Source organism: Cervus canadensis, chromosome 11 (assembly GCF_019320065.1).
Source record: "Cervus canadensis isolate Bull #8, Minnesota chromosome 11, ASM1932006v1, whole genome shotgun sequence".
In the NCBI taxonomy this organism is placed as follows: domain Eukaryota; kingdom Metazoa; phylum Chordata; class Mammalia; order Artiodactyla; family Cervidae; genus Cervus; species Cervus canadensis.
This window is the reverse complement of record NC_057396.1, coordinates 14448569-14471329: the sequence shown is the minus strand read 5'-3', so window position 1 is coordinate 14471329 and position 22761 is coordinate 14448569. Positions and strand designations below refer to the sequence as shown.

Sequence of the window (22761 nt, the reverse complement as noted above, 5' to 3'; positions counted from 1 at the left end):
TCTACGAGGCCATGATCATCCTGATAGGAAAGTCAGACAAAGATATAACAAAAAAGAGAAAACTACAGATCAATAACACTGACGAACATAAACACAAAAATCCTCAACAAAATCCTGGGAAATAGAATCCAACAACACATTGAAAGCATCATACACCATGATAAAATGGGATTTATCCAGTGATTCAAGGATTCTTTAATATATGAAAATCAATCAATGTGATACACCATATTAATAAATTAAAGAATAAAACAATCTGATCATCTCAATAGATGCAAAAAAATCTTTGGGCAAAATTCAACACACGTTTGTGATAAAAACTCTCCAGGAATAGAAGGAACCTACTTCAACATAATAAAGGCCATATATGACAACTACAGCAAACATCATGCTCAATGTTGAACAACTAAAAGCACCTCCTCTAAGATCAGGAACAAGAGAAAGATGTTCACTCTTGCCACTTGTATTTGACATAATTTTGGAAGTCCTAGCCACAGCAATCAGAGGAGAAAAAAGAAATAAAAAGATTACAAATTGTAAAAGAAATAAAACTGGTTTTGTTTGCAGATGACATGAAACTATACACAGAAAATCCTAAAGATGCCACCAGAAAACTACTAAAGCTAATTGGTGAATTGGCTAAAGTTGCAGGATACAATATTAATGCACAGAAATCTCTTGCACTGCTATACATTAACAACAAAAGATTAGAAAAAGAAATTAAGGAAACAATCTTATTTACTATTGCATCAAAAAGAATAAAATACTGAGGAATAAACCTATGAAAGGAGGCAAAAGACCTTTACTGAGAAAACTATAAAACACTGATGAAAGAAATCAAAGACAACACAAAGAGATGAAGAGATAACTATGCTCTTGGACTGAAAGAATCAACATTGTTAAAAGGACTATTACTACTCAAAGCAGTATACAGATTTTAGTGCAATCTCTATCAAACTACCAATGGCATTTTTTTTTCACAGAATTAGAACAAAAAATTTCACAATGTGAATGGAAACATGAGACCCCAAATAGCCAAAGCAATCTTGAGAAAGAAAATGGAGTTGGAGGAATCAGGCTCCATGACTTCGGACTATACTACAAAGTTACAGTAATCAAGATTGTACAGTATTGTCACAAAACAGAAATAGAGATCAATGATACAGGATAGAAAACTCAGAATAAACCCACATACCTATGCTCACTTAATGTATGACAAAGGAGGAAAGACTATAGAATGGAGAAAAGACAGTCTTTTCAATAAGTACTGCTGAGAAAATTGAACAAGTAAGAATGAAATTGGAACACTCCCTAACACCATACCCAAAAAGAAACTTAAAATAAGTTAAAGACCTAAATGTTAAGACTGGACACTATCAAACTCTAGAGGTAAAGAAAGGAAAAGCACTTTTCACATAAATCACAGCAAGATCTTTTTGACCACCTCTTGGAGTAATGAAGAAAAAAAACGCAAAAATAAACAAATTGGACCTAATTAAACTTAAAAGCTTCTACACACCAAAGGAAACCATAAATAAGATAAAAAGACAGAGTTTAGTTATTTTGCAAACAAAATAACTGACAAAGGATTAATCTCCAAAATATGCAAACAGCTCATGCAGCTCAATATCAAAAAAACAAAAAACCCAATTAAAAAAATGGGCAGAAGACATAAGTAGACATTTCTACAAAGACGACATACAGATGGTCAGAAGCATGTGAGAAGATGTTCGATATCACTAATTATTAGAGAAATGCAAATTAAAGCTAAAGAAGTATTATCTCACACCATTTAGAACTGTCATCACCAAAAATCTACAAACAGTAGTGCTTCCCTGGTGGTTCAGTGGTAAAGAATTTGCCTGCCAGTGCAGGAGACATGGTTTGATCCCTGTTCTGGGAAGATCCCACATGCAACTAAGCCCACGTACCACACGACTGTGTCTGTGACCTCCAGCTCAGGAGCCACAACTACTAAGCCCACGTGTCACAGCTTCCGAGGCCCATGCATCCTAGCCTGTGCTCCACAGCAAGAGAAGCCCCCTCAATGAGAAGACCACACACCACAACTAGAGAAAGTCCATGCACAGCAGCTAAGGCCTAGCACAGCTGAAAATAAATTATTTTTCAAAAAAGATATTCTGGAAGGGAATCTCTTAGTTTAAAAGAAAAAAAAAAAAACTACAAACAGTAAATGTTGGAGAAGGTGTGGGAAAAAGGGAACCCTCTTGCCTTCTTAGTGGAAATGTAAACTAATGTACCCACTACGGAGAACAGATGGAAGTTCCTCAGGAAACTAAAAATAAAACTCCCATATGACCCAGAAATCCAATTCTTGGGCATATATCCTGAGAAAACCACAATGCAAAAAGACACGTGTATAACAATGTTCGTTGCAGCACTATTTATAATAGCCAGGACACGGTGGCAGCCTAAATGGCCATCAACAGAAGACTGGATAGAGAAGATTTGTTACACATATACAATGGAATATTACTCAGCCATTCAAAGGAGCAAAATAGTGCCATTTTAGAGATGTGGATATACCTAGAAACTGTCATACAGAAGAAATAAGTCAGAGAGAAAAAATATCATACATTAATGCATATATTTGGAATCTAGAAAACTAGTATAGATGAACCTATCTGCAGGGCAGGAATAGAGGTGTAGATGTAGAAAACAGACATGTGGATATAGCTGGAGAAGGAGATGGTGAGATAAATCGGGAGATTAAAAGAGACACATGTGCTTTATCACGTGCAAAACAGAGAGCTAGTGGGAACCTGCTCTGTGGCAGGGGGTGCTTGGCTTGGTGATCTGTGATGACCTAGACGGGTAGGATGGGGAGGGAGTGGGCAGGGGGCCCAAGAGGGAGGGGGTATATATACCTATAGCTCATTTACTCTGTTGTACAGCAGAAACTAACACAGTGTTGTAAAGCAACTATACTCCAATTAAAAGAATTTGTCAAAAAAATATACAAATAATGGTGGAGAGGGTGTGGAAAAAGGGAACCTTCCTATACTGTTGGTGAGAATGTAAATTGGTACAACCACTATGGAGAACAGTATGGAGGTTCCTTAAAAAGCTAAAAATAGAACTACAATATGGACCCATCAATCCCATTCTTGGGCAAATATCCACAGAAAATCATAATCCAAAAGCATACATGTACACCAAAAGTCACTGCAGCAATATTTACAAACAGCCATGTCACTGAAGCAAGCTAAAGTTCATCAACAGAGGAATGAATAAAAATGTGGTACATATGGTATACTTACATATGGAATCTAGTTTCTAAAAAGATATAAATTAACTTATTTACAAAACAGAAGCAGGCTTAAAGATACTGAAAACAAACTTACAGTTATCAAATGGAAACCTGCGGCATGGGGGAATAAATCAGGAACTTGGGATGAACACATACACTCTACTATATATAAGACAGATAACCACCAAGACACAGGAAACTACCCAATATTCTGTGATAACCTATATAAGAAAGAATCTAAAAAATGAATATATTTATAAATATAATTGAATCACTTTGCTGTACATCTGAAACTAGCACAACACTGTAAATCAAGTATACTCCAATAAAATTAAAATGTTAAAATTTTTTTTAAAAAACTTGTCTGAAAATTTCAAAATAACCAGTCAATATTGGACACTTTATAGCATTTAATTCAGGAAGTACACCTGGAAATTTCCAGCTCTTAGGAGCTTAATATTTAGTTTTAGTTCGCAAATTCCTATTTGTTTTAACTTCAGTTTTATGTTTATATTTCCTCATAGGGAATGTCCCTGAAAAGTCCACCAGGCATTTCACTGTGAGTAAAATGGAAAGGGAAGTATACTCTATACTTGTGGATTCATAAATCACCTATACTGTGTGGAATAGAACAATTATACACAGCTGAAGTGTATACATTGGTATGTATAAAACCAACACAAAGCACTTAGTCACAAATACATCCATAATCTCAAAACCCAGTCAACTGAGATCATATACCTAAATTTAGTGTTCTAGAAACTTATCAAGAACCAAAGTAAATTATTTTTGATGGTATCCAAGGGAAAGAAAAAAAAAAAGGCTTCCCTGATAGTTCAGTTAGTAAAGAATCTGCCTGCAATGCAGGAGACCCCAATCGATTCCTGGGTTGGGAAGATCCACTGAAGGGACAGGCTACCCACTCCAGTATTCTTGGGCTTTCCGTGAGGCTCAGCTGATAAGGAATCCGTCTGCAATGTGGGAGACCCGGGTTCAATCCCTGGGTTGGGAAGATCCCCTGAGAAGGGAAAGGCTACCCACTCCAGTATTCTGGCCCGAAGAATTGAATGGACTCTATAGTCCATGGGGTTGCAAAGAGTCGGACATGACTGAACGACTTTCACTTTCACTTTCAGATGAAAATGGGCTTCTCAGGTGGCCCTAATGGTAAAGAACCCATCTTCCAATGCAGGAGACGTAAAAGACATGGGTTCGATCCCTGGGTCGGGAAGCTCCCCTGGAGGAGGGCATGACAACCCACTCCAGTCTTCTTGCCTGGAGAATCCCATGGACAGAGGAGCCTGGTAGGCTACAGTCTATAGGGTCGCAAAGAGTCAGACACGACTGAAGTGACTTAGCACGCAGCACGCAGATAAAAATGGATGTCAACAGTCATTCAGTCCAGCTGCTCTTCTATAACATGGGAAGACAAATTGAAACATCAAATAGTTTGGATTCTAGGATCTCAGTAATTAGCTCCATTCCCATCAAGGAAATTGGAATGACTAGTTCCTTTCAATCACTGGCTTGGTGCCCTTCATAATCTGTTCTCTTTTTTACAACCTTGGAAATCTTTTCAAAGTACAAATCTGGCCAAGTCACTCCTATGCTTATAACTCTTCAATGTCTTTCTTTGCTCTTAGGGTTAAGTGGAAACCTCTTAACATGTAACATAGCTTCAGTTGGTCTGATTTCAGTCTGTCTCTTCATCCTGATTTTAGTCTACTCCTCTTACTCTAAAACTGTGTTCAGGGTTTCTTGACCTCAGTACTAGTCTATTGTAATAAAGTGTTTACTTTTGGTTTGTGGTCTCCCCCATGAACCTGGAAGTCATATTTATGCTGTTTATTGTAACATTAGTGCCAATCATAGTGCTTGGAATATAGTAGGTACTAGACAAGAAAAAAAGGAAGGAGGGAAGACCATACAAACAGATAAGAGGAAAAGGGTTATTTTGAGGATAAACATAAAACTATTTTTATAAAGCATTAGTAGAAATTACAAGATTTGGGACCAGTAGGAGAAAGTATCTTTTACAGTCTACACAGATGGCAGCTCAATGTGTTCATCTATGCCCCATTTATGTTTTTATCAGCAGGAAGTGGTTGGAGGTGGGGCAGGTCATAATAGAACAAAATGTTTCAATGCTTGCTATATTTGAAATGATTCAACTTTTTAGACATTATAGATTATCAAGTATCATTACAAACTTCCACCAATGTGATAAAGATTATGAAAATTTAAAGACAGCACCAAAATGCTCAGACTCTGTGTGGCTTGTGGGGTTTCCTTTATCGGTTCCATGTAAACAAAGCCAGCTACAGCAGTGACAGTCAAGCTCAGGGGATGAGCTCCTTGCATGGTTGATCCAATCTTAACACATCATTTTTTAAATAACGGACTTTCTGTAAATCTATACTGACTTATACAAACAGGAAACATAGATATTAGCTCCATGATGGGAAAAATCATAAGCATGGTAAAAGGATATATGTTTGGGGATTGATCCTCAGGAATTTTCCTTACCCTGTGGTCTAGAGCACAAAGTCCACTTAACTAGAGAAGCTTCAGATCAGTGTTGAAATTTTTGAAGAGATTTAATATAGAAATCTTTGTGACATCATCTACATTATGCCCAAAATTGTGTCAGAAAAAATGGGAGAAATTGAAAAGAGGCAATACCTTTATATAAATACCCTAAGATGACATGTAGTTCTTAGGAAACATTTCTTGCTTTTATATTTATAATTTCTTCCCTTTCTCATGTGCTCCTCAGGAATCAGGAAATATTTATCTTTCAACTAAAAAAACTTAATTTTCTTTTATGTAGATGTGGTACCAAAAGCTTCAAAATATCACCATTTTGTTTCTTATTATAAATCAACATTTATTATCTATATATTTAAACTTTCTGCTCCTGGGGTTTTTGCTGTTGTTTTTGTTAGCCTGAGTAAATGTGGTAGCCATGTTAATAAAAAATATCAATGGCGTTATTTCTACTTTACAGTTTTAAGAATGTGATATCTGAGTCATTTAAATCATGGAACCAGTGAAATAGCTTTTACACCAAAGCTTACTTAACATTGGTCCTCCCTGTGGCTCAGCTAGTAAAGAATTCGCCTGCAATGTGGGAGCCCTGGGTTCGATCCCTGGGTTGGGAAGATCCCCTGGAGAAGGAAAAGCCTACCCACTCCAGTATTCTGGCCTGAAGAATTCCATGCACCATGCACTGTATAGTCCATGGGGTCACAAAGAGTCAGACATGACTGAGTGACTTAAACACACACACACACACACACACACACACACACACACACACACACATTACTTAACATTTAGCCAAAAGCAATCAGGAGATATTCATATCATTTTCTTAGTATAGAGATGCTTATCTTACCAATGTATTTATTCACTAATTTGATAAATATTTATAGAGGGCTTATTATGTGCTGAACATTTTTTGTAAGTTTTGGAGATATAATGATGAACAGACTTGGTCTCTGCCCATATGGAGCTTAATATCTAGTGGGTGAGACGACATCTACCAGGCACAAAATAAAGTTGATTTCAGTTGTCAAAATGTGTGGAGTTGTCAGATATGACCTTTAAGATAGATAAAGTTTGAAGTTTTACTCTGTACCCAGTATATATTTAGAAAGTCCCTATTTATATTCATTACCCAGAAAAATTTTAAAAAGAGACAAATATCTTTGCTATCCAAAGTCAAATGACTTTTATAAACATGGAGAAACATTTTGAAAGTATTAGAATTTCCAGTGTGATGCAGACTCTTAATATTTTCTCTCCTGTATTTTAAACAGGAATACCTAAGAAGGACAGAGACTGTGGGAAATGACAAACCTGATTTACCTCTCAATCAAGTCAAGTTTTCTGTGTCCTTTCTTAGGGTGCAACTTAAATTTTGTGTCATAATTGCTATCTTTCAGACTGGATGGATCTACTCATTATTATCTTAGAGAATAACAGGATCAAGAAAAGACAGAGTGTCACAAGTGACAGGCTATTAGCACTAGGCAATGGCAAAGAACACTTACTGGTAAGTGGTTGGGCTGACATTGATGCGTCGCGGGTGGCTTCCTGATTCAAATTTGCTTGCCAGAGTGACATTATTTCCAAACAGGCAATATCGTGGCATTCTTACCCCAACAACTCCAGCCAGCACAGAGCCTGAGTGAATGCCTATCCTCATCTAAAGAAAAGGAAAAAGAAAAAGGATATGTTTATGTTTTCATTTCGTATGCAGTTATTTTAATGAGAGGTTGTTGTTATTGTTGTTCAGTCACTATGTCCTGTCCAACTCTTTGTGACCCCATGGACTGCAGCATGCCTGTCTTTCCTGTCCTTCAACATCTCCCAGAGTTTGCTCAAACTCATGTCCATTGAGTCAGTGGTGCCATCCAACCATCTCACCCCCTCCTCCTTCCCCTCAATCTTTCCCAGAATCAGGGTCTTTTCCAGTGAGTTGACCCTTTGCATCAGGTGACCAAAGTATTAGAACTTCAGCTTCAGCTTCAGCACCAGTCCTTCCAGTGAATCTGAAAGGGCTGATTTCTTTTAGGGTTGACTGGTTTGACCTCCCTGTCCAAGGGACTCTCAAGAGTGCTCACAAGCACTGCAACTTGAAAGCATCAATTCTTTGGTGCTCAGCCTTCTTTATGGTCCAACTCTCACATCCATATATGAATACTGGAAAAGCCATAGCTTTGACCATGCAGACCTTTGTCAGCAAAGTGGTGTCTCTGCTCTATAATACACTTGTCTAGGTACTGCTGAACTATTTAACCCCTAGCTTCTCAAAGACAGGAACTGGGGGTCTTTGTCATTTTTATCAGCCATATCTGGACTATCATACTATCAGTGAATACAGATGTTGTGGAAAAAAATGAATGAATGGATTTATTATAAGAAAAAACACTACATTTAATTTTCTACATGAATCCAGTTGTCTTTTATGTTAAATCAGGCTTTATTTGTACCTAATATGCTCTAAATGTTCTCCCTCCAGTTATTTTCACATAAAACCTTCCTTTTTCCTTCATAGCATTAAACACAATTGTAAATTAAATGTTTATATTTCTTTTGATCTGTTCATTTAAAATATTTTCCTCTCTATTTTATATTTCTATTTCTAAGTTTACTAATCTTCTCTTTGTAAAACATTATCTTTTGCTAATCACATCCAATGCCTTTTTCTTTTTAGATATTGTGATTTTCATTTCTCAACATTCAATTTGAACATTTAAAAAAATCTTTCAGGTATCAAATTAATTTCTAAACATACAGAATACTAGTAAAATAACTGTTTTAATACTTTTGCCTACTAATTCTAACATAAGCTCCAGTTCTGTGTCAATTTTGATTGACCAATTTTTCTCATTATTATGGGTTATATTTTTCAGCTTTTCTGCTTAGTAATTTTTGGTTAGATATCATGAATTGACTTTGTTGAGTGCTGGATATTTTTATATTCTTATATATATCCTTGAGCTTTGACCTTGGATGGGGTCAAGGTACTTGGAAACAGTTTTTCTTTTTTCTTCCAAATCTTGGTTTCTAAAATTTGTTAGGCAAGTCATGAGCTGTGTTTCATGTGGGACTAATTATTCGCCACTACTGAGGGAAGAACCTTCTGAGTATTATACCAAATGCCTATGATTTATGAGGTTTTTCAGTCTTCCTGGTGGGATTAGACATTTTTTCCAAGTTCTGTGTGAGTTCTGGGAATTTTTTTCCTAATCTTTTCAGGTGTTTTTCCCCCACTGGGCTAAGGTAGTTTTGTCACATACAAACAATTAGCAGTAACTTAAGGAACATATAGGAGGCCCGTTGGAAGATCTCTGGTAGCCTCTCGGCAACTCCCTTCTTAGTGGTACTCTGTCCATGCATTCTAGCTTTCTTGGTCTTCACAGACTCTCAGCTTCAACTCTTCAACTTGGGGAGTTTGTTGAGTTCCTCCTGGTTTGTCTTTCCCTGAACAACTTGAACATATCCCCCCAAAATATGCCAGGGAAATCATATATTTCCTCTTGTTCTCTTGACTCTCAGGCATCACTGCCTTCCATTGCCTAATGTTCAACATCCTGAAACTGTTTTTTTGTATATTTTGTTCATATTTTTAACTGTTGATGGTGGGAGTATAAATGCAGCCCCTGTTTTTCCACATTTGGTGGATGCAGAGATGAGACATATTTTATTTTAGGAATGCAAGTTACCTTAAAAATTTAGGCCTATTTCTGATGAGAGATTGTCTATTTGGATTTAAAAGTTGAAAAAGGTAATTTTTAGCATAAGCTCCTATGCCTGACACAAAGTGAGGCCAAACAAACCAAAATGTTGGAGTTTGGAGCAAAGAAAGTTTTGTTGCTGAGTGACGCAAGGAGACAGGTAGCTCATGCTCCAAAAAATCTTCAAGGTCCACAAAGTATTTCAGCAAAGTATTTTTAAAAGTCAGGTGAAGGGGGGCGTTTCCAGTTATATGTATTTGATCAGTTCATGCACAGTTCTCTGATTGGCTGATGGTGAGGAAATAGGGTGGTGTTGCAACAGTTAACATTATCAGTCCTTAGGCACTAGGAGGCACAGGGCTATGTGTCCATGGTCATGAAGTAGTTAACAACTTCCATTTGGTGAGGGGCAGGGGTTCATAATTGTAAAACTCAGGAAATGCATATCAAACATTATTATCTAGGTACCTCAGAGAGGACATGCAGGAAGGCCTGTCCCAGGAAAGCTCCATAGGGTCCTGCTCAGTTATATAATGAAACGTAGTACTCCTTATAAACAAACATAAAGCACTGTTTTCTAAAATTAGCAAAGCATTTTGACAAAATATTATTATATATTTTTGGGCTTCTATTTGCTTTCAGAGGGTTTATCATATTAAATTTAGGACTGCCTAAAAACACCCAGACCTTAAATATTGTCAAGTTATTGATAATTAAAGGTTGACAAATAAAGATGCCAGGTTGGACCTATGATCTTTTTAAGTGGAAAGACAGCAGAAATTATCAAACAGATACATTGTACAGCCTCTATATTCTGTGTTTTTAGTCTCAGAAGAAGACTCCGTACCTCACACCAACTATACTGAAGGGTTATATGGTACCACCTCTGCCTCCTTTCAAAAGACCTGAGGCTGTTTCTTGTTTTAAAACCAAATTATCATAATGATAATTATTATAACAACAACAAAAAATACTGAAGATAAAAACCCTGGTATTCTTAAGAAAGGTTGATGGAGAAATGGTCATTTTGGAAAACCCTTATCTCTTCAGTTCAGTTCAGTTCAGTTCAGTCGCTCAGTCGTGTCCGACTCTTTGCGACCCCATGAATCGCAGCACTCCAGGCCTCCCTGTCCATCACCAACTCCCGGAGTCTAGCCAAACCCATGTCCATCAAGTCGGTGATGCCATCCAGCCATCTCATTTATCTCTTAGAAGACTACTATAAAATATGCACAAGAATATCAACAAACACAAAAATTGCCAGATTCACTGTTTCTGTCACTATTGTATAATGGAACAGGACTCAGAAAATTATTTACTCTTGGATGTAATGAGATACATTAAGAACTTACCAGCTTGATCATAAGATTCTATTTATTATTTTATTTTTACTTTTTTTTTAAACAACTTTTTGAGATTTCCTAGTAATTGTCACCTTATGAAGAAGTCACTGATCGCCACATTCAGAATCTGCCAAAAGCATGTAGCAGGTAGGCAAAGGAGAGATCTACTTTTAGCTGTCAGTGAGGGATTTAGATTCACTTCGGCAAGATTAATTGGTTAACCATCGGTAACACGTGCATCCCTCTGGTCAGTGCGCCCTAGTTAAAGAGGACTGCTCTGCGCTAAAGCAGCAGTTGTCACCTGGGGCCGTCTGTGCCCCTCAGCAGACATCTGACAATGTCTGGAGTCTTTTTTTTTTCCACAACTGGGATGGAGAACTACTACTGGCATCTTTTCAGTAGAGCTAGGGCTTCCCTTGTGGCTCAGCTGGTAAAGAATCGCCTGCCATGTAGGAGACCTGGGTTTGATCCCTGGGTTGGGAAGATCTCCTGGAAAAAGGAAAGGCTACTCAGTCAAGAATTAGGGCCTAGAGAATTCCATGAACTATGTAGTCCATGGGGTAGAAAAGAATCAGACACGACTGAGCAACTTTCACATTCATAGAGATTCCTTGGATACCTTCCTCATGTGAAAGAATTTTCCAGTCCAAAATAGCAATAGGGCTGAGGTTGAGAAACCCTGCATTAGACAGATATACAATACATGCTTTAATAAGATCAGTGCTTTGGTGAATAACATTAGACTTCACTTTTTAGAGAAAGTTTATGAAAAAAAATTGTGCTTGTCCTAGGGATTTATTGAAAAACACAATAACTTTAAGATCTATCTTGAAGTTAGGATATCTATTACTCAATCTTCCATACTTATATGAAATGTATGAAATAATGCAAAACTTAGTGGTATATCAAAATTTCCAATAATCAAAAGGTCCAGCTATACTCTACTGATTATTTGCCAAGGAACATAAACAACTGCATTTTAAGATAATATTTCTTTGAAAACTCTTAAAAAGAGAAGACTTACATAGTTCAACCTCAGCTAGTCAAAACTGTTCTGATTTAGTTAAGTAGGAATGTTTGGATTGGGAGGGCAGCACAGATCCATTAGTCTAGCTCCCTCAGTTTACAAATAAACTAAAGTCAAAAGAAGCACAATGAAAAGAACAAATTAGTGTTAGAGCTAGCTATGGACCACAGGTTAGTTGACTCTGGGTTTAGTGCATTATAAAAAACACCCAAACTAAAAAAAAAAAGAAAAAATTCTTGGGCTGTTTTTACAAGGCCTATCAGACCAAAGAATACAGTAAAAAAAAAAAAAAAAAGATTTAAACTGATTTGCCTACTTTATATACACAGAGGGGCTAGAACTTTACAATCGAAATTACAAAAAAAAAAAAAAGGTATACACTCATTAAGTCCAGGATCAGAAGACTTCCACCCCTCTTCCATCCTTGTTCATGCTTGGGTGTGTGCTCATTCGCTTCAGTCATGTCTGACTCTTTGCGACGCTATGGACTGTATCCTGCCAGGCTTCTCTGTCCATAGGAATTCTCCAGACAAGAATACTGGAGTGGGTTGCCATGCCGTCCTCCAGGGGATCTTTCTGACCCAAGATCAACCTGCATCTCTTATGTCTCCTGCATTTGCAGGTGGGTTCTTTACCACTAGTGCCACCTGGCTTCTCCACACTAAATCTTTCTAAATCTAAACTAAATCTTCTAACTAAATCTAAATCTAATCTTTCTAAATCTATGCCTACTCACCATCCCCAAAATGCCTAGTGTACCCATTCCTCTGAGTTTTTACTCATGTTAATAGCCTCACCTGAAATGCCATCCAGATGCCTTACTAGATACTTAGGGTATAAAGAAGAACCAAAAATGTATGTACCCTTTCTTCTGGGAGTTTTCATTTGAAGTAAAAGAATACTGCTCTTGATGATAAAGAGGTTATTTAGTTTCAAGGCCCCACTGTACGTGGTTTGACGCCCGTTCTCGCTTTCAGGAAGGCTTTGCCTTGTTGTGCTGGTGTACGGTAACCTTGTGCGCCATGTAAATCCAGCACCCTGCTTCTCTGCAGTGTGCCCTCACCCTGGGTGGTCGGGGGTGAGCTTCTCCATGCAGTGAGTACCTAGGTCTTAGGTGTTCCTTCTGTGGTTGAAACAAGCGTCACACTACAGATCTGTTGTCTGTTCTGCTGGTGGCTCTTGTAAGAGTTTTCCTGCATGTGAATCTCAAGGCTGAGCGCAGCTCCCCGAGTCCAGGTGGAACCGAATGGCCAAGAGAGGGAGTTGTCCAGTGTGCACTGCAGGAACAGGACACAGTGACTGTAGGCTGAAAAATGAAGTCCTTTGGTGGGATCCTGAGGGTTGGGTCAGTTGAAACATTCTTTGCATTACTTAATGACTTGCATTGTGGTTTTTCTGCAAGTACCTTTAGCAACTTTTAATATACCACATGATCTGCCACTCTCTAGATAAATGTGACATGTGATTTGTTTTCATTATTATTTTAATCATTGTTCCATTTATTGCCTTTAGGGTTGAAGGAAGGGGAAGGGGTTTTATGTTGATGTTTTCCCTTTTTTTTTTTTTCATTCTTTTTCTTTTGGTGGCTTAAACCACACTTCCTGATGCCGTGACTAACTCTGCTTCCCAGCTGAGTATTTCAGGCTTCATTTAGGCTCATGTTTCAGATCTGCATGCATTGCTTGCATTTTCCTGGTATCGGAATGTTGGTTCCTTGTTCTAGGAATATAACATTAATTTCCAAAATTATCATGGGACTTGTGACAACACAAGACATGAATCTCTGTATAAAATGTATTGGCCTTTCTCATTGACCTGCTATAGTATTATTGTGTCGTGTGTGTGCGTGTGTGATGTCTGGCTGCCACGTAAAGCTTCAAAGGAAGACCTTAAAAGCAGACCATCCTTTTTTGCATGCTCTATTCTAAGTAGAATGTTCAATGTAACTAACTAAAATTGCATGTTAAATATATTTAGGTTTTTTGTTTTCTTTGTTTTTATTTGTTTTCAGTTTCTGTATATTTGCTTAACTGTGCTGTTTTAGTGGTTGTAGGATATAAATGCACTGGTGAAGCAAATGTAGTGCCAACAGAAGGTGATTTTCCTGTTGTGTATGTCTTGCAGCATTTGAAGGGACTGTGCATTCTTAAAACAATCACAGTTGCTTCTAAACCAGATTTCATTTCTATTATTGTTTTACGTGCCAAACCCCGAAGTGCATTGGGCTTGAATCTCTGAACGCCGTGGACCCATTAGAAGACTGTTTTGATTGTCACAAATTGTAGTGCCTGAAAACATTATTAAGCTGATTGTCTTAAAAAAAGAAAGTTCTCCAAAGACAAAACAGGAATAATTATTATAACAGAAAACAATTATGGTTGAAATGTCTGTGGTTCCTTGGAAATGCTGCGCTTTTTGTATTTTCCATCATTAGTGCAGTTGAACGAATGTGTATAGTTCAGAGGTCTTCGTGTTCGCATTTTAAAATTAGGTAAATGACCTCATCTTTCAAGCTTGAATTCATTTTTAATTTTAATTTTATTTTATACAATGTGTAGACAGTTCCCTGTTCTCTGCATTTAGAAGTATAAACAATATAAAGCTGTTAATTCTGTAAGTAATTTTTATAATTATGATGTAACTCTATCCTATCCTTAAAACATTTAAAATAAACCCTTTATGTGCAAAAAAAAAAAAAAAAAAAAGAAATTATAGTAAATGCTAAACAACTGAAGTGTTTTTGAAAAGCACTTTTTTAAAAAAAAAGTTGTTTTTTTTTTTAAAAAGAAGGCATATGTAGGCAGTAGAGGGGTAGGGTTGACCAAGTCAGGGACATGAAATTGCCCTTAAATAATTTTTGAGCTTAGTGCTGAAGAAGGAATGATTTTGGCTAGGTGGAGAGGGGTGGCACAGTTGTAGTTAGAGGAGTGGGAGGTAGAATGAAAATAACAGGCAAAGATCCTAACACCTGAAGAGCTTTGGTACATTTCAGCACTGAAGGAAGGCAATTCAATGTGGCTCTTGCTTAAAGAAAAAGTAAGAGAGAGAGACAGGCAATAGAGCTGAGGGAGTATGCCTGGCAGATCATACAGAATAAGATTTCTCAGTCTGAGTTCTATTGATATTTTGTGTCAGATAATTCCTTTAGGGGAGAAGTTGTGTCGTACATTATAGGACGTTAAGTGTCCCTGGCCTCTATTCATTAAATGCTAGCTGTAGATTGAAAGCAGAGATTATGTTTGGGTAGTTTTGTTGAATAACCTAAAAGGTATAGACTTTATTAGCATCCCCAGTTTCATTATCTACTTAATAGTGGAAAGCATTCTCAAGCCAATAGCACTATGATTTTCTTTGGGCCATTTTCTTTCTCCCACTCCAGGTCCAGGAGTAGGCCCTAACTGGCAAGTGTGAATCAGTCCTCCAGTGTTAGTAATTAACTTCAATAATCTAACTAATTTAAATAATTAATTTAAAAATTTAAGGTGGCATTTTAAGCGAGGTTATTAACATGAGTAAAAACACAGAGACATGGATATACTAGGCAATTTGAGTATGTGGTGAGTAGGCCAGTCAGAAAGATTTAGTGTGGAGAAGCATGAACAAATTTATGTGAGAGCTCCAAGAAGAGACCTGTTTTCCCCAAGATGGTGTGTTACACATTTTAAACAAAACACAGTGTTCCATCCACCTGATGCGCAGAGCCAACTTGTTGGAAAAGACCCTGGTGCTGAGAGAGCTAACTTAGGCAGGTTGATAGGCAGTCCAGGGTCCTTTAAGGAGGAGGTGAAGATTCTCCCTCAGGCTTTCCTTAGGCCTTATGCAACAATGTGTCTTGCCTGAGAGAACTGGCTTTTCTTTAGTTCTGAAGCTAATGAATACACAGCAGTCAAACATTTTACTCATGGAAAATGCTTTTCTTACACCTCATTATGCTTTTCTTAGTCTCTGTGTTAATGATTATAATGGTAACAAATCTTGCCTGGGAACCTGTTTCTCAGCAACAATATATCTCATCCAGAAACATGCTGTCCAGAACTCATTCCTTCTGGTTAATCTTGTACTAAAGTTGTCTCAGGATGTATGCCTTGGGAAAGGGTCTAGTGGAACTTTTATGACCTTGAGACTTTCTTTGTATCTATTCTCAGCAGCCAGTGGAAAATTATATGATGCCCTGCTTAAACTAGTGAGGTGGATCCTCTCCTACCCCCGTCCTATGCCTTCTACTGGAAGACTGCTCTATCCTTTTTCTCCTTAATGAAACTGTTACACGAAGCTCTGAGTGACTGAGACAGCATCTCAGTGAATTCCTCTCCTTTGGAGACCATGAATATCGGCACCATTCACCAGAAGCTATCAATGCTGGGAAAGATTGAAGGCAGGTGGAGAAGAGGACGACATGGTTGATGGCATCACAGAATCAATGGACAGGAGTTTGGGTAAACTCTGGGAGATGTGAAGGACAGGGAAGCCTGGTATGCTGCAGTCCATGGGGTCGCAAAGAGTTGGACATGACTGAGCAACTCAACAACAGATTTACTAATTCTGGAACATCCAAGTGCAATTAAAATCATGATTAACATTATGCTCCTGAAATAGTCCTATTTGAGCAAGATGAAATACTCAAATCAAAATAGAAAATATGCAGTAGAAAAAGAAGGAAAATTTCTAGCAGAAAATTGCCAGTTAACTGTTTACTGATGTATGCATTTAAGTATGGTCCTTTGATTAATGTGATTAAGATTTTAAGCTTTGAAGAGAGGCCAAGATGGTGGGGTAGGAAGACTCTGAGGTCACATTTTCTCATGGGCACACCAAAATTACAGAGCGACTTATCCATTGATGAGAAAGACCATTAATGGAAAAGATCGTGTACAACTAAAGTATCAAGAAGGAGCCACAACAAGACAGGTAGGAAGATCAGACACACAGAATAGTCAAGATCAATACCCCAAGTGGGCAACCCACACATGAGAGGGTTGTTACACGGCACAGGTTCTCCCCAAGGAGTGAGAAGTGTGAGCCTCACTCCAGGCTCCCCAGTCTGGGGGTCTTACACCAGGATGACAAGCCACCAAAATACGTGGCTTCAAAGGTGGAAAGGGCTTACTTTTGCAAAAGCCAGAGGGCTATGGAAAATGTAAATGCTACTCTTAAAGGGCACACACAAAATCTCACACACTCTGGGACCCAGAACAGGATCAGTAATTTGAAAAATGACGGGTTCAGATCCACCTACTGATTATGGAGAGAGGCACGAGGCAACTGGGTCTCGCCTTACGGACATAAACAAGCACTGTGGCAGCAATTTGGGGGGATTCTCTCTATGAGGAAAATGATGGTGCTGGCAAGCGCAATTTTGAGACCCGCCCTCTAGCTTCTTAGCATTAGGACCCAGCTATGCCCCTAGCATGTCTGCACTAAGACTCAGATACCACAGGACCAGCAGCTAGCTGGCCAGGGGCAGAGGCCCTCCCACCAGCAGGGCACTGCCTTAAGACCCCCTGGCCCCCAGCCATTGTGGGACCCAGTCCCGCCACCAGCTGGCAGACAGCTACCCCAAGACCACCAGGACCCTGCAGCTAGAGACTCTTGGACCAAGCTCTTCCCACTGGTGGGCTAACACCAGCCTCAAAATTCTCCTGGGACCAAGCCATACCTCTTCCCACCAGTGGACAGACACCAGCATCAGGACTACAACAATCGCATAACTTGATGCGTCAGGACCTAGCCGATCCACTAGCAGGCTGAATCAGCCCAAGGACCCCTTGGGCCCCAGGCTCATTCACCAGCAGGAGAAAACCAGCTCTGGGACAACCTTGGGCCCCACAATCCCTAGGATCCAGTCCTACCCATTAGCAGACTTACACCAGCTTTGGGGCACCTATGCTGCACCCAGCTGTGTGAGGAATTGGTCCTGCCCAACACCAGGCTGACACGAGATCCGGAACTTCCAGTTCCATAACTACCAATCTTGGAACCAAGCTCCACCCTCCAGTGGGCCAGAACTAACCCTGGGGCCCCCCAGGACCCTGTCACTAGCCACTTTGTGACCTGACCCTGCCTGCCATGGGCTGGTAGCCACTGCAAAAGCAGAGTCTGGCAACTGAGCAGAACAAGGCCAATCATGCCTACCGGACCACATGCAGTAGTCAGCCAGTCACAAGAGAAGAATCTACATGGCCCACAAAGGGGGCACCCCTAGAGCGCAGAGATCTGGTGACCAGAGGGGAGTGCACTGCTGAGACATATAGAAAGTCTCCTACCAAGGCCACTTCCCCAAGGTGGGAAAATGTTATCAACCTACTCAATATTAACACATGGAAATAAAAACAACAATTAGGCAAAATGAGACAGCAGAGGATTATGATCCAAACAGAGGCACAAGATAAAGTCCTAGAACTAAGAGAAGCTGGATACGCAATCTACCTTATAAAAAAGGGAACTACTGACCAATATCACTGATGATCATAGATGCAAAAATAAAAAAATTTAAAAAATGTTAGCATACAGAATTCAAGAAGATGACACACCAAAATCAAGTGGGATTTATCCCAGGGATGCATGGATGGCTCAATATCTGCAAATCAATCAATATGATACACCATATTAACAAATTGAAGAATAAAATCATGTAATCATCTCAGTAGCTGCAGAAAAAATTTTTTGACATAATTCAACATTCATTTATGATGATAAAAATTTTCAAAAGAGTGGTTATTGAGGGACCATACCTCAATATAATAAAGGTCATATATGACAAACCCATGGGCTTCCCAGGTGGTATTAGTGGTAAAGAACCCGCCTGACAATGCAGGAGATGTAAGAGACACAGGTTCGATCCCTGGGTCGGGAAGATCCCCTGGAAGAGGGTATGGCAACCCATTCCAGTATTCTTGCCTGGAGAACCTGATGAACTGAGCCTGGCAGGCTATAATTCACAGGGTCGCAAAGAGTCAGACACTACTGAAGTGACTGAGCACACACACATGACGAACCCATAGCCAACATTATACTCAACAGTGAAAAGAAAAAAAAGTATTGCCTCTAAGATTAGGAATAAGACAAGGATGCCTATTCTTGCCACTTTTATGCAACATACTATTAGAAGTTCTAGCCATAACAATCATTAAGATAAAGAAATAAAAGGATTCCAAATTGGAAAGGAAGATGTGAAACTATTATTGTTTGCAGATGATATGATATTCTACATGGAAAATTCTAAAGATGCCACCAAAACCTCTATAGCACTCATCAATGAATTCAGAAAAGAAACAGAAGATAAAATTAATATATGAAAACCTGTTGCATTTCTATGTTCTAAATCACAGTATCAGTGAAATTAAGAAAACAATCCTATATATAATTGCATTCAGTTCAGTTCAGTCGCTCAGTCATGTCTGACTCTTTGCAACACCATGGACTGCAGAAAGCAAGGCTTTTCTGCCACGAATAAAATACCTAGGAACAAACCTAATCAAGTACTCAGAAACTATGAGACACTGATCAAAGAAACTGAGGAAGACACAAACAGATGGAAAGATATACCATATTCACGGATTGGAGGATTGAATATTGTCAAAATGATCATATTATCCAAGGCAATTGGATAATACAGATCAATGCAATTCTTATCAAAACACCAATGGCATTTGTGGAAACACCAAAGGTTCTGAACAGCCAAAATTACTGTGTTGTGTGACAGGAATTTGCATACTGTTGAAGGTCAATTATAGTTTAAAAAAAAACAAAAAACCCCTCAGAAGCAGATAATTTTTTGTGGTTACCAGTGGTAGGAATTGGAGTAGTGAGAACTGGATGAAGAGAACCAAAAAGTACAAACTTCTAGCTGTAGGACAAATAAGTACTAGAAGGTGTAATGTACAGCATGATCAATATATGATCAATATTGTTACTATTGCTCTATCTTACAAAAGCTGTTAAGAGACTAAATTCTAAGTGTTCCCATCACAAGGATTTTTTTTTCTCTGTTTTAAAAATTTATATATATATATATATATATATATATATATATATATATATGTATATGAGATGTTCACTAAACTTACATGTTCAATAAATCATTACAGCATAATGATTTGACTTATGCTGTATCCTTTACACTTATCAGTGTTGTCTGTCAATTATATATTAAATAAACTGGGAAAAAAGATTTCAAGCTATTGAAAAGTTTTTAATTGTTATAATAGTAAGGAGATTAAAATGATTATTCACATTTTTAGGCAAGATTGAGGAAAACAAGTACTTCATCCTTATACCAGACTTGCTTAACATTTATGTATTATAAAGTTTTATCACAAAATTTTCCTTTACCAATAAATCAGATTGATAAAACTTCCTTTTACATAGTTTTATCTTACTCTGTTAGTCATAAGAGTATATGTCTGACAAGAAACAATCAATTAATGTTTTAAGTTCTAATTTCAAAAGCTCAGAATTCTTAGGAACAATGCTATCAACTTGCATAATCTATGCAGCTTTCACAATTTCCTCTTGTTTCTCTGATGTGCAAGAAAACGGGGAAATATTCTCTTGTGACAATTTTTCTTTTGTCAGTGGCCTCAGTCTCCAGTCTAGTGGTATCAACAAACAGCACTTAGGGCAAAATGTCTTACTGGCTTCATTTTGATTATTACAGAAGTGCCAATCATAGATAAACTTCACTTTATAGGAAGTACTTGACCAAAAAGTGATTCGTATCCCTGCTATGGCAATACAATTTCTATATTTTTAATAGGGGGGATATTATCATGTGGAAAATGACTAGGAGGGCATGCTTAGAATTTATGGTGGATGGAACTGAAAACAATATAAGAGACTGCTGGGGGATACAGCAATATGGCTCAACTTCACCACTGCCTTCTTACAAGACATTAAATAATGCATATGTGGTTATTCAAGTACATGTGATACCTGATAAAAGATTTAAATTTGCCCCAACTTTTAAGAGTATTTTTATTAAGGCCAATAAGCTAAATCTGAAATTTTCTTCATGTATAAAAAATGCTTAAGGAAATGTTTTTCAAAGTATGAAACTGACAAACTAATTGAGATACTTAAGTTAATTATGTAAGTATTTAGAAATTACTAGTATATCATTTCACAGAACATACTATTTTGTGCTAGAAATACCAACCATTGATAGATCATCTAACAACATAGTGTCATACTTTAAACACATATGGAAATGCTTTTTATAATAAAGACTACCAGCAAAATTAAAAGATGATAAAGATACTAGAGAAATTTAAGAAAGTCACTGACACTATTTTCTATCAGCATTTTACTTTTATTCTGATATGTAAAAGGGAATTAAAAACCCTTTTCTGACAACCAGTCTTTGATTATCTAACCAGTGATGCTAAGGAAACGTTTATTCTACTAAACTTATCTAAAATATTAATCAAAATATTCTATGATCTTTTAGTCTATTAAACACATCATCATTATTTAATTGTACAGTTGAAATATATTTCTTACTAATTTCACAAAGGCATCCCTTTGTTAATTTTAAACAAAGTCTGTTAACTGATAAAACTTCAAAGCTCTTAGAAGTTTCTATTTTGAAACTACCACTAGTAAATATTGCTACTGACTTCCTAATTTTCTCCTTTAATTGACAGAAATTCTTTTTTGTCAAAATGCAGACCTTAGTGACAGGCAATCTGGAACAAATTTCCAGTACAAAAGAAATTGTACAATATTGTGGACTCAGAAAAATGATTTAAAGAGCTCAAATATGTAGAAATATAATCCTTTGAAATGAATAAAGGGATTTAGAAAGAATCCATTATTATGGATTCTTTATGTACACTCCATTATTATGAAGTGTGCATTTATCAATTATAAGCTAATCCATCTAAGCTATCAAACATACATATATGTATGTATGTATGTATTCATTCATTTATTTGAATTTTATTCTCAAGACCAAGGACTACATTCAACCAACAGAATAACTTTCCTTAAAAAAAAAATACCCCTTATTTGAGTCATTTTTAGTAGTAACCTGAGAGATGCACAGATTTAAAGAACGTAAAGTAATCTCTGCTCTGTCATCCCATGAAGGAAATGTGAACCATAAAACGTGAGGCCTTGTCCACCTTTCACCCACACTTTCTCTTTGCTTCCTTCGCTTTCATATCCCTGTCTCTCTTCCCAAGATTATTACAGGGCAATGCAATCTCAGACACTTGCTAGGCACTGTGAATGATAAAAAGAAAAAAGGACTATTCTCTTCCTTCAAAGAATCTGAAATCTTAAAATGATAAGATGAAAATCTTATTCCTTAAGAAAAAAGGTATATGTGTTCAACAAATATCCAACATTTCAGATATTAAATTTTCTATTTTATAATTTTATAAAAATTAAAAATAAAACCTTCAAATATATGACTTTCCACTTAGATACTACTTAATAAAAAAACTATACCATATGAGAAAGTGGCATATATTATAACAATGTGCATGCTTGCCATTGATAACTGAATTTCTTCAAGGAAAATTTAGTTCATTTGAGGTCTCAAAAGTTCTGTATCTCAGACAAAAAGTAATGCATTTGATAGAAGTATTAAAAAAGACTTTAAAAATTGAGTTTGATTTTTAAACATTAAAAATTGTTATCATCTTTTGTAAGCCATACCTTTTTTGGGCCAATATTATAAGACTATAGCATAGACACATTACTTTTGAGTTACAATGTAGAACTCTTAGCTACATATTTTAATGAACTGCTGCTGCTGCTACTAAGTCACTTCAGTCGTGTCCGACTCTGTGCGACCCCATAGATGTCAGCCCACCAGGCTCCCCTGTCCCTGGGATTCTCTAGGCAAGAACACTGGAGTGGGTTGCCATTTCC

At 37.5% G+C, this 22761-nt stretch overlaps 1 protein-coding gene across 1 annotated transcript in view; it reads right to left on the bottom strand.

The window, feature by feature from the left end:
- GUCY1A2 (guanylate cyclase 1 soluble subunit alpha 2) overlaps positions 1-22761 on the bottom strand; it is a 437093-nt gene that overhangs the window by 50425 nt on the left and 363907 nt on the right. The window contains exon 7 of the mRNA XM_043481195.1: positions 7327-7481. Within this exon, the coding sequence (XP_043337130.1) occupies positions 7327-7481 (155 nt within the window). The remainder of the gene's footprint in view (positions 1-7326; positions 7482-22761) is intronic.